The following is a 13,396-nucleotide window of genomic DNA, read 5'->3' as shown; positions in this document are numbered from 1 at the left end:
AGTGAATTTCCATTCTGTAGGCATTTGCATTTGAACGAAATTTCAAGTGTACTTCAGATCGATGGCTAAAAATGTAAACTCTTTAGAAATTGTCGTTAATTTTATAAATCAGTATTTACGCAGGTTGAAAAACACTAGATTTCCAACGTAAGTCCTTGTTTATTCATTTTCAAAACTTTTGGTAGAAATTGATAACGTCATGTTGATATTTGGCATTGGGAATAACATAACCTCTAAACAGTACTTTGAACTTCTGCTTGGACCTTGGTCTAATTATTTCGATTTAATTTATAATTTATCTTGTTTAAAATAGTGAATATCTATCAATAAACAGATACTTAAGACCCTATGAATCTGCTGTGTAGTAAGTATATGCAGTCAATGGTGTGCCAAAATTCATGCAAATTTCTCAATAACCTAATTTCACTGTTTATTTTTAGAATGATTTTATTCTTTCACTGATAAAATGTTGATCTTGACTCTTGTTCTATTTTTGTACAGTTGGCCGAGCTAGCTATGAAAGTTGTCATTGAAACTGAACCAAATTTTGCTTTCTATTGCAAAACCTATTGCAACCATGTAGAGCTGGCAAACAAAAGTAAATAAATAAATGTTTCAATCGTACTAATAATGTTATATTGTAACTTAAACTTATTTATTCATTTTCAAAAAATATTTACGATATTTGAGCTAAAAAACTCCTTCCTTCCTTAGAACTGTAAATACTAACATGCTCTTGCTTATAAATTAAAAACTCGAATCACAAGATATGGTTGTTTTGTTATTTTATCTCGTAAGTTTAGTTTACTGAACTGCTGATTTCTTCTCTTTAATGTAATTTATTTTATAAGATTTTTAATTTACTTTTGTAATTTTCATTTGATTAGATAAATCTCTATAAGTTTATGTTTTAGTTTCCTTGAAATATTTCATTTCCAACTGAACAATCATCAACAAATGTCTTCTATTTTTCAGAAAAATGTTGGCCGAACCTGAAGTTTCAGCTGTTCCACACGTTTGCTGTAAATCTAGAACACCACCAAGGCTGCTTTGTAGGAGACACACTGAATATTTCCATAGTTCGAGACGAGGTTTCATCAATTTTCCGGGAAGTTCGAATTTGGACAGACGAAAACAGTTTAATGGAAGAAAATTAGTTGGGTCAGTATAGTTTGTTTCTATCTTTTTTTATCTTCTATCTTTTATTTGGTACCTAGTAACGAACGTTGCAATTGTTTAAAGTTTTAATCCATATAGCCAGCTAATTGGGGACCATTCTGCCCTGTTGTGTTCTGTCTGCAAGACATGAAAAGAGTGAAAACGGCCAGTCAGTCATTCTGCCCAAAATTCACTCTCTATGCATGTTTGTTTGCATTATATCTAGTAAAAATTGTTTTCACCTTGTTCTCTATCTCTTGGCTCCCACAAAAGACTATAGATAAAATCAATTTATCTTGATGCATCAAACTGTAATTTTGCAATTTGATGACTCTTGTTTTTCTTGATGCTGCATACTTTAATCTGTGCCCTATTGTCACTGCAATCAGAACTTTTCTTTATTGTGATTCACATTATAAAGTGAGCTCCTGATTAACATTGGTGTTGCTTTTCTTGTCTGTCATTATACAAAGCAGATACATCTATCCTTTTCTAACTCCGCACCTTTGGCAAATCATCTATAGGATATGAATAAATATCTTTGTCTTTTCAATCAAACATAATGTAAATTTTCAAAAAAATAGTTGAGTTGTAATATCTGTTTGGGAAGCGGAAAAAACAATCTACTGAAATTGGAAAAGAAAACATTAAACTCTTACTACAATTTTCAATTATTGTTGATGAGCTGAGCCATTTCCCACTATTAATAATCACAAACAGCACTTCAACAAAACATCAATTTCACAGGGAAACAAAAGCTGCTCTGATTCTTCTTGAATGAAAGAGAAAAATGAAAAGGAGGAGAAAGAAAGTATACATTCTCCTTTCTTGTACATTTTGTCTATGGACAGAACATTTCCTTTCCATTGTCACATGAAACTGGTATAGCAATAGTACATTTTCGAATTCCTGCTATTTTTGTAACCGCTCTCAGCTCCATATTAATTTCCTTAATATTTTTCTTTTTGTATTGTCTTTTTATGCTTCTGTTCACTATTTCACTGCATGAAAATATATCCTTGTTATTCTCAGTAGGCCTACTTCTAGCTAAGCAGTTTTTGATAATTTTATTGTATACTACGAGCAGAAAAAACATCATATATAAGTGAAAGTCGAAACGCGTGTGAAATTAATTTGAATTTAATCAATAACTGAAACTTTATGAAAACACCGAGAATGATTACACTAGTTCACAGCTTCTATAATTTATTTATTTATTTAAAAAAAAGTAATCTGTCATTCATCACAATGCCAGTTTCATAGCCAAATTATAAATATATTAAATTATATGGCTGTAATATATTAATTATTATTATCATCCTTTTCTAACTCCGCACCTTTTCCAAATCGTCTATAGGATATGAATAAATATAATAAACTACAAGAATACTCAATCTCCATCATGAAACTACATCTTAAAGTTATTAATGAATAGAATATATTGATGACTTTAATATTTTTGTAATTGATTATTTTTAAAAAGGATTAACAACTAATATCAGACAGATTCACCAGGATAACTTGGATCACAATTATCTAGGTACTATAGAAGGCAGTGGAAAAAGAAAATTTACAACTATGGTATTCTATCATTTCCAATGAGTTTATAACGTAAAACTCACTAGAGTGGCTTAGAAGTCAACTAATGTTATCCAGACTATAGTCTGGAAGAAATTCAGAGTCCAGAGTTGACTACCAAAAGTACTTGAAATTGATGGGATAATTCAATAAAAACTAGAATCTAGTGACTATCAACTGGTCATTATTCCTATCTATACAAATAATACTGTACACCTTACTCAAATACTTACATTTGCTTAAAAATAACTTTGAATTATCAATTGGCAGCTTCCATTCAACCCACCTAATCAATTACATAAGAAATGTCTCAATTCTGTATTAAACTCATATAATTTGGTTAATTTATGATTAACCTACAGTTCAATTTCAAATTGAACTGTATTTGTAGATAATTAATTCAATAAAAAACACAGCTAATTTCAGATTGTATATAATAAATCACATTTTTCTGTTTGTCCCCACAGATTCTCCATGCAACAAATGTATGACGTTGTCTCCGATGTTGAACACTACAAAGACTTTGTGCCCTTCTGCAAGAAATCACTAGTTCACCGGAGAACAGCTGATCGACTAACAGCTGACCTCATTATCGGTTTCCCGCCAATTGTTGAAAGCTACACATCACATGTTACATTAGTGGCGCCCAACGTGGTACATGCCGAATGCAAAGACGCAACACTTTTCGACCACCTAGTGACCAGCTGGAAGTTCACGCCGGGTCTCAGCAACCACCCGTTGTCCTGTGTCATCGAGTTCCAGATTTCGTTTGAGTTTAAATCATCGTTACACTCACATTTGGCCAATTTGTTCTTCAATGAGTTGGTGAAACAGATGGAGAAAGCTTTCTATAGTGAGGCAGTTAGACGCTATGGGAAACCATCGATTCCTTCTATTAAACTGAAACTTTTGGATAGTAGAAGGGCATAGGATAGGTTAGGTAACATAAAAAGAGTTTGTGAAACAGATTGAGAAAGTATTCTATAGTGAGGCAGTTATGGGAAACCTTCTATTAAGGCTGTGCAAAGACTAAGAATACACTTTCTACTGGTGAATTAATAAAAACAATATAAAAATCTCGAAGTACCCTTCATTTTTTAAAAACTTCAAAATAGTTCAACAACTAGTTTCGCCCCTAATGTAGGTCATTTTTAAATAAAATCATTCAACTTGAAAATGACCTAAGTTAGGGTTGAAACTAGTTGTTGAACTATTTTAAAGTTTTTAAAAAATAAAGGGTACCTGAAGATTTTTATATTGCTTTTATTAATTTGTTAAAAAGTAGCCCTTGTGAGTGAAGTGTTTCTACTGGTGGTATTTTTCAAAGTTCTTTGATTTGTATAATATCAAGCTATCAAAATGAAAAAGTTTCATCAGGAAAACATTTTTTCTGATCATTACTTTTTGAGATATGAGCGCCTGAAGTATCAATTTTTGGGACAGACATTTCAAATTCAGTAAGAGATAAATCCATGAGACTTGGAGGATAGATACTTCATGGTATTGTTGATTTAATAAAACAAAAAATTCTGGAAATATCAATGAAAAATGACCAAAAATAACTTTTAGTTGAGCCATTTTTGTTTAATTGAATAATTTTATCAAAAGTTGATATTTTTGTTTTATTCAAAAAATAATACCATGAAGAATTTATCCTCTAAATCTCATTGATTTATCTCTTACCGAATTTGAAATGTTCTGTCCCAAAAATTAAAACACTAGGCGCTCATGTCTCAAAAAGTATGATCGAAAAAAATGTTTTCCTGAAGAAAACTTTTTCATTTTGATAGCTTGATGATATACAAATCGAAAAACTTTGAAAAATACCACCAGTAGAAAGTTTATTTTTAGCCTTTGCACAGCCTTAAACTGAAACTTTTGTATAGTAGAAAGGCTTAGATCAGGGAAACTTTCAATTCCCTCTATCAAACTGAAACTATCTATTCACAGTGGAGACAACGAGTTTCCCCAAATATGTATCAATATTGGCGTAGAAAAAAGATAGCATAAGAAGATATCCCATAGTATAGGGCGTTATGTTGCAAATGTGAGTGTTAACTGAAGCCGATAGTCCTAGTAGTTGTTTTTGGTGAAGCTATGTGACGCTGGTAGCATAGAGAAACAATAGCGTAAGTAGATATCCCATGGTATAGGGCGTTTATGTCGCAACTTTTACTGTTATCTCAAGCCGATAACTGTCGATTTTTACTGTTTTGACCTGGTAAGAGTGTATGAATGGCACAATTTGAGAGACTACCAGCGTCACACAGCTGCATAGGAAAGAACTACGTGACTTGGTTAACAGTAAAAGTTGCGACATAAACGCCGTGGGATATCTACTTATGCTATCGTTTTTCTATGCTGGTAGTCTCTCAAGCTGTGCCGTTCTTTCACTCTCATCCGGCCAAAACAGTAATAATTGACAGTAGTCGATAGTAATCAGCTTGAATTAACAAGAAATCAGCTTGAAATGAGTAACATAAAATACCCATATCATGGGTTATCTACTTATGCTATCTTTTCTCTATGATATTGGATAGTAGAAGGGCATAGGTTAGGTTACATTACATAGAAATATGACCTTCATCCATATTGTTTGAAAATGTCCTGAAAGGTATTGTTTCATACAGGGTGTCTGATAAGTCACTCCCTATTTTTATAGAGCTATAATTTCTTTATTTATGAACCAATTTGGTTAGAACTACATTTGTTAGATAGAGCACTCCTTGAGGTTTTGTTAAACACCAATTTTCATCTGTTTCATTTTAAAAATGTCCCCTCTCTTGACTGTAAAAGAAAGAGACAAAATAGCAGCTCGTTATGAGGTATGGGGATCTGTGGTGCAAGTAAAAAGGTGGTGGAGGGCTGAACGAGAGATCCATACAACACTGGATGCAAAAACTGTTAGAAATGGCCATTCCAAATTACTAACAACAGGGAGTGTCGCAGATGCATGACGATCAGGAAGACCATCAACGTCAAGGACAGCAGAGAATGTTGACAGAGTTCGAGAAATGTTCATGAGGAGCCCTAAGAAATCACTGCATCAAGGATCTCATGGCTTCCAAGGTTTAAAACTGAGATCTTTCTTAACAATCGTTGCAGCAGAGTAACGTGAAATACCATTTTGACAAGATCCTTGACGCAGTGATTTCTTAGGGCTCCTCACGATCATTTCACGAACTCTGTCAACATTCTCTGCTGTCCTTGACGTTGATGGTCTTCTTGATCGTCTTGCATCTGCGACACTCCCTGTTGTTAGTAATTTGGAATGGAAATTTTTAACAGTTTTTGCATCCATGGGTCCCTCGTTCAGCCGTCCACCACCTTTGTACTTGCACCACAGATCCCCAGACCTTATAACGAGCTGCTATTTTGGCTTGTTCTTCCCCAGTCAAGAGAGGGGGCATTTCTAAAATGAAAATTGGTGTTAAACAAAACCTCAAGGAGTGTTCTATCTAACAAATGTAGTACTAACCAAATTGGTTCATAAATAAATTAATTATAGCTATATAGAAATAGGGAGTGACTTATCAGACATTCTGTAGATAGTATGACCTACATCCATATATTGTTGAAAAATGGCCTAAATTGATACTGAAGTTGTCAAGTGATAAAGAACGCTGCACATGGGAGAAATAGTATTTTTCACCATAGAGAAAAGATAGCTTAAGAAGATGTCCCATGGCATAGGGCGTTCATGTTCCAACTTTCACTGCTACCTCAAGCTGATAATCTTATAACAGGTGACACAGAATAACGGGAACTTTTAAAAACGTCATACAACATTAGTGGGAAGAGCAAAAATGATTTTATTCAAACTAATGTAAAGTTCAAGACTTGCCATTTGAGAATTATTAATAAGATCTATCACTTTTTGACAATTACTTCTACAAGATGGCTTCCTCCTGCACGAATACACTCTTGAAATCTGTGTTTGAGATTCCTGAACGATTGCTGCAACATTTCAGCTGGGATATTGTTATTTTCATTTCAAATTGTCTGTTATGATTCAACCACAGTTATTGGTCAAGTTGTGAAAACGTTTGATTTGAGATAGCTCCACAAACAGAAAATCGCAGGTGGACAGATCATGGGACCAGGAAACGCAGATGTTGCAGCGATCAATGAGGAATCGTCAACACAGATTTCAAGAGTGTATTCGTGCAGGAGGAAGCCATCTTGAAGAAGTAATTGTCAAAAAGTGATAGATCTTATCAATAATTCTCAAATGGCACGTCTTGAACTTTAAATTAGTTTGAATGAAATCATTTTTTCCTTCCCACTAATGTTTCAAATTTACAAATAATGTTTTCAATACGAGCTGTTTTCAATATATTCTAATGTTTTCAAAGACAAATAGTAATTATATACTAGATATAAATTTCATGAAACATTAATGGTGTCTCGCTTTTGCTAGCACCATATAGTGGATATATATATATACCATGTTTTTTAAACATCGTCCTATAAAAGATCATGCTATGAATTATTTTGAATTTCTACTGGCTGGAGTTTGCTGGCATCTGTTGAACAATGATGGAGATTGCTTCAAGGTTTTCCTCTGTGTTTTTCTGCAAATTTTCAACACCGTGTTTCCTGCTCTGCATAAAAAGTTTCCTCAAGTCGGTTCACAAGCTAGACCTAGTTCTGCTCGCAGATCTGGATTGTGGTACACTCAAGAATTGAGAGAGTGCAGAGAAATGACACTTTTGTACAATGATATGATGAAGGATGCACATGACTCTCATCTGCGTGACTTTTATTATCAGCGATATCTCGGATATAAGAGGGAATACCGTCACAAGATTGATGAAGCCAAGAGGAGTTTTAATGAGTCTGCTATTATCTCGGCCTGTAATCCGGCAAAGGCAGTATGGAGTATTGTCAAAAACAGTCAAAGGAAATACTCCCCAATTCATTGTTTGGCCAGTCCTGATGAATTTAACTCTTACTTTTTGTCAGTTGTGCGAGATCTTGTTGCAGACATACCTGTATTGACTCCGGTGGATCAGGGGGAGGATGTTATGCTCACTGGTGCAGCCTTTACAAATTGGAGGCCAATTGATGAGGCCACTGTGATAAGAATAGTTTCTGGTTTCAAAAACTCTCATAGTCAGGATGTATATGGCCTCACCATTCCTGTTCTAAAACGAATCATTCATCTGATTGCTGCTCCACTCACAAAGTGTATAAATCAATGTTTGAACGTGGGAGTTTTCCCAGACGAGCTGAAGATTTCCAGGACTGTTCCAGTGTACAAGAAGGGCCCTAGAACTATGATGGGTAGTTTTCGACCGATCTCTATTGAGCCAGTTTTTGCCAAAATCATGGAGGTTGTTATGAGGGAGCAGTTGATGGCCTATTTTGTGAGTGAGGATCTCTTTTCATCCTGTCAGCATGGTTTTCTAAAGGGTAGATCAACCATCACTGCTGTTGAAAAGTTGATAGAGGAAATCACCAATGCTTTTGAGGAAGGAGAATCAGTGTGCCTTACAATGTGTGACCTCAGTAAGGCTTTCGATAGCATTTCTCATGGTGTCCTGCTGAAGAAGCTGAAGTCATATGGAATTGGTGGGGCAGTTTTCAGCACTCTGTCCTCTTACCTTGACAACAGACGTCAGGTGGTAAGTATTGATGGAGCCACCTCAAGCAGTGAATTGGTAGAGTATGGAGTACCTCAGGGATCGGTTCTGGGCCCTCTCCTCTTTATCATTTCAATTAATGACATTGGTCTGAAAATGAACGCTTTGGTATATGCTGACGACACTACACTGATCAATAGAGGACGTGATGTGCAGTTGCTGGGGCAAGCTGCTGATAGTTCTTTGAGGTCTGCTGAGAGATGGTTCAACCAAAACAAGTTGCTGCTGAACAAGGACAAGACACATAAGCTTCTCTGCTCCTTGGGACAGGCTGGTCGAGTGGTTGAAACTGATGTGAAGTTGCTGGGTTTTTCCTTGAATACCAGAATAAGCTGGACAAGTCATATTGTCAATGTTTGCTCAAAGCTGTCCAGTGCGCTCTATCTTCTGCGAAAGTTGAAATCGGAAATTGGTGCCGGATACCTGCTTACTGTCTACTATGCCATGTTTCACAGCCATGTATGTTATGGACTTCACCTGTGGGGTCACTCTGGACGACTTGGTGATGTGCTGCTTCTGCAGAAAAAGGCTGTGCGAGTGCTGACGGGCAGTGACTGCATGGCTCACTGCAGACCACTCTTCAAGAGGCTAAAAATGCTTACTGTTGTAAATCAGTACATTCTTGAATGTCTGGTTCGCATCAGAGACAGAGCTAGGAGTGCTGTTACTCGTGGTGGGATACATGGCTATGGAACCCGTCAGACTCACCTCATCAACATGCCAAGATGCCGTTTAGCAAGGACTCAGAGGAGTTATCCTTTCATTGCCTTCAAGATGTTTAATAAGCTGCCAGAGTGGGTCAAGGATAGTGGAAGTGATAGACAGTTCCGAGCAGTTTTGAGATCACTCTTGGTGGAGCATCCATTCTATAGCCTGAGTGAATTTCTCGATAGTGAGATGACATTTTGAAATTTTTTTTGTGACATGTTTTTAAACCCTGACACAGTCTATCCAGCAGTGCTGGTCAATGACCTAGAATAAAACTAAAACTAAAACTAAAACATCTATTCTGAAGATAGGATTAATCAGACTATGGAATTATTCATAATCAATCAGCTTACATACTCAGATTACAAAATAGTTATTTGTGCAACTAGTGCGCAAAGTGTCAGTTTGCTGCACCGAAAGAAACGTTTACGCCCGAGCCGTAGGCGAGGGCGGAATGGTTTGTTCAGTGCAGCAATGGCCACTTTTCAACGTAACTGTAGGAAAAAGTTTCAACTTTACAAAATATGATGAATTGTAAAGATCTGAATCAATTAATAAATCAAATTGTTTATTACCGTACCAACAATATTTTATGTAGAACAGTCAAATGTGTGAATTCCACATCTTTTTCTCTCCCATATTTTCCATCCTTGTCAATTCTGTGAGTCATTCAATCATCTTCTCCCTCTTCAATTACAATAAATTTTAAGTGAGTTTCGAACCACTCTGCAGCTGCAAAGAGGATGATAAATCAGATTAGAAATAATTCTTTATTGGTACAATTGAAGAAATCTAAATCTAGAAGGCTAGCTACAAGTATCTATCCTTTTTTACTTAAGATATATTACATAATATTCATCTTATATCATATTAATATCTATATAAATAAAAATCGAGCATCAAATTTTGACATTCAATAACTTTTTTATGTGTGCACCGAATTTGACGATTTTTCTTTAGTTGTGTTTGTTATGTTCAGGAGCAGGTTTATGGCCTATCAAATTCATAATCCGACTTCAGGACTCTTTCCTACGGTCCTTCAAAGTTTACATGTAATCCTTATGGGAGAAGATTATTTTGTGAGCTGGCCACACACAAAAAATAAAAATCAGCTGTTATAATCATTGCGTCATACAACAGCCGTCGGTAGATAGTAGAGAAGAGTGTGTTGCTCCATAACCGCCCATGTATTTTATTCTAAACGCCCCGACTAAAAACAAAATGACTGTTGTGTGTGTAACCATCCAGCAGTGCGGCCTCAAGTTGAAGACTTACATGCTCTAGAGACATTGTTTTGTTTCGAATAATTGTGCTGTCTTTGGTGTTCAGAATTAATTGATTTTTAGTAAATTATTTATTTTTCCTACAGTTACGTTGAAAAGTGGCCATTGCTGCACTGATTACAGAACGCAAAGAATCACTTTTCCGCTCTAGTGCGGGAAAAATTTTTCTGCACTCCAGATTTGCAACATGGCAACGCAAAATACTTAGTAGGTTATATGGAGCAACAGTGCAGCAAAATCAAAATGAAGTTGGTAACAGTGACTGCTGTGGCTGCTATAGTGAGCAGAGGTGCAACCAAGCACAACGCGCTAATTATTATTCATTATATATTATAACCAAGGACAACGAGGACTTTAGGATTTTAGGAATAAGGTTTTTATCAATAATAAAATTACACAGAAAAACATTTGATGCATTTCAGGCAATTTTACCCATAATTACCCACTTTTCATATTCAATGGTAACTGTAGGAAAAACTTAATGTGAAATACGTGCGCAAAGTTCCTCTGCTGCACTCAAGAAACCGGCTCGGGCGTAAACGTTTCTTTCGGTGCAGCAAACTGACACTTTGCGCACTAGTTGCACAAATAACTATTGCAGTTGGAAAATTATCTATATAAATAAAATGCCGCATCGCTCCTCCTCAGGTGTGCATCCACCTAAAGTTTGTCATGAGATGCATCAACTATTTGGCGGTACGAAGTTCGCCGGGCCAGTTAGTAAATTATATACTATTCATCTTCTGGTGAATTGTGAAATTGCCAGGAATTAAAATGAGTGAGAACTTCATTGAAAGATCAACAGTGAGAAACAATTCAATAACAGCAAAGAGAACAATTTTAAAATATTGATTGCATGTGTTAATTTATTATTTCAAAATTTATTATTCTTTTGAAATATGAGTGAATATTGACATTGGAGAAGCAATTCAATATAATTGAAAAAGTTGGACTGACATCTCTTTTATTCCACCTTAATATGGCCAGAATTATAAATAGTAATGATTATTTTACCAAGTCATTAATAATTTCTCATAATATTCTTACCTCTTAATCTATTTGATTTGCATAATATGATGTTGATTGATGTTCCAAATCACTATAGGCTGTTGCCGGTACACTGTATTATTATAGCCTATATATTATTCAAATTAGTGATACATCATTGAAACAACTTCCAAAGATATGGTCAAAACTGAAAAATACTAAAATGATTAAACGCATTTTTGAAATTTAAATTCGGGGGGCATGAAGTGCCCCCCTAACAGTGGCCTCCCAACACCCCTCACAGCCACCCCTATCCACCAAAAAAAACCATGCAAGAATCAACCGTCAGTCAAAATTCGACTAACTGTCAAAGGTTTTTGACAATCAGTCAAAAGTTGACTCCAGGTCAAATCTTTGGTTCTCTGTGATTGAAAGCATCCTTCCAATCACAGAATGGACCTACAGTTTTAGGTGGACTCCGAACCACCGAGATGTGTCACTGACACAGCTGCAACAGGGGAAACATAGATTAGACACACAGGTAAAAGTGAACACAGAAAAACAAGTAAATAATATAAAGTAAAGTGAAAAAATGGTGTTACTTTATTATGTAGGCTAATATTAGATTCAGCCTATGTAAGGCCAAATTATTCTCAGATTCTAAATCAATATTTTACAAAAATTATGTTACATTTGTAAGAATTTTTGAAGATGAAATTCCCACTTTTTTGAAGAATGGAAACTCATCATTTCTAAGGAATATTGCAAGTATCATTCTTATCTTTTCTATCATATTGATGCTGCTGTAATATTCTCTCACACCAATGTCGTACTTCATGATGCATTGATTCCACAAATAATCAAGAAAAAATTTATCTGGAGTAAGCACTTCAAATAAAACTTTTAAAAAGACCAAACCCGCGATGGAATTAATTGTAAATAATTAGGGGAATCGGGTAACTTAAGAATTAAATTGATCGGGGAGCACATATTTGAAAAAGTTGAAATTGATAAAAACCTGGAAAAAAGTGTACAACCTTACAACTATCAAACATTGATACACTTCCAATGAACCTTATATTGTAGTTATAACAATATTACACTTTATCAAAAGAAACTCTTAAAACTATGAGTTCACCCAGCTCAATTGGAGCCTCGAGCCTAGCCTTTAATTCACATGACATGTACACAAAAACACTACAATAGAAAACACAATAAAATATGCCTCCAACAGACCTGGATAGGAAAGTTTCAGGAAAAGAGGTTGGTTTTTGGGGGGGCAGAGACGGAGTGAACCTTCAAATCAGTATGCTCAGCCCACTGAATTGAGATCCTAGCTCCAAGTGATCGACAGTTAACAACCACCCCAGGGTCTGGCTGCATTGGTGGATGTCATTGCTGTCTTTCACTAAAATAAGGTCCTGAAAAAGGTATTTCAGGTCTGTTGGTGCATTCAAACAAACCGTGTGTGGTGAGGGACCTGACTGCAAAATCAAATCTAAATTTCCTACTTCTCTGGGGGGTTCCTAATGAGGGTGCTAATATTTTTGAATAATTTAAAGAGGAGTGAGTTTGTCTCACTGAGCTGGAAGCATAATCAGCATGCCGAGCCCACTGAAATAAGCCTCCAACTCTATGATTGACAGCAATTGGTACTCAGTACAGGGTCTGGCTGTATTGGTCTGAGTGCATACTGTCTTTCATACCTCATCACAAAGGGACAGAATAAGGGACGCTACATCTATAACAAAAACAGCAATACAAAATTAGTACCTAACTCATTATTAAAGTTAATGAAATTTTGAGGATAAGTCAGACTTTCATATGAGTTACTTGAAAATTAATTGAAATTGAAATTTAACTTTAAAATTTCTAAACTGATGATGAGGTCAGGGCCAGGGAATCCTTGATGATGTGCTGATCCTTGATGAACTTAATTGATAGCCTGCTGTATTTTAAAATAAGTGTTTGAAAATGTTCTGAATTAATATATCTCTCAATATAAAACATCCTACGATGTTGTATTGCATTTGAATC

General features: G+C 35.5%; 1 protein-coding gene across 1 annotated transcript; it reads left to right on the top strand.

Moving 5' to 3' along the window:
* Nucleotides 1–18: 18 nt before the first annotated feature.
* Nucleotides 19–4,848, top strand: LOC120348917 (coenzyme Q-binding protein COQ10 homolog B, mitochondrial-like). The gene is made up of 3 exons (XM_039440666.1): nt 19–147; nt 976–1,161; nt 3,204–4,848. The coding sequence occupies exons 1-3, from the start codon at nt 62–64 to the stop codon at nt 3,664–3,666; spliced, it is 735 nt and encodes a 244-aa protein (XP_039296600.1). The 5' UTR covers nt 19–61; the 3' UTR covers nt 3,667–4,848.
* The last annotated feature ends 8,548 nt before the right edge of the window (nt 4,849–13,396 follow it).

The sequence above is a fragment of the Nilaparvata lugens genome, chromosome 14 (genome assembly GCF_014356525.2).
Source record: "Nilaparvata lugens isolate BPH chromosome 14, ASM1435652v1, whole genome shotgun sequence".
NCBI classification, from domain to species: domain Eukaryota; kingdom Metazoa; phylum Arthropoda; class Insecta; order Hemiptera; family Delphacidae; genus Nilaparvata; species Nilaparvata lugens.
Note: the sequence above shows the minus strand (reverse complement) of the source record. Positions and strands in the feature narration are given on the sequence as shown.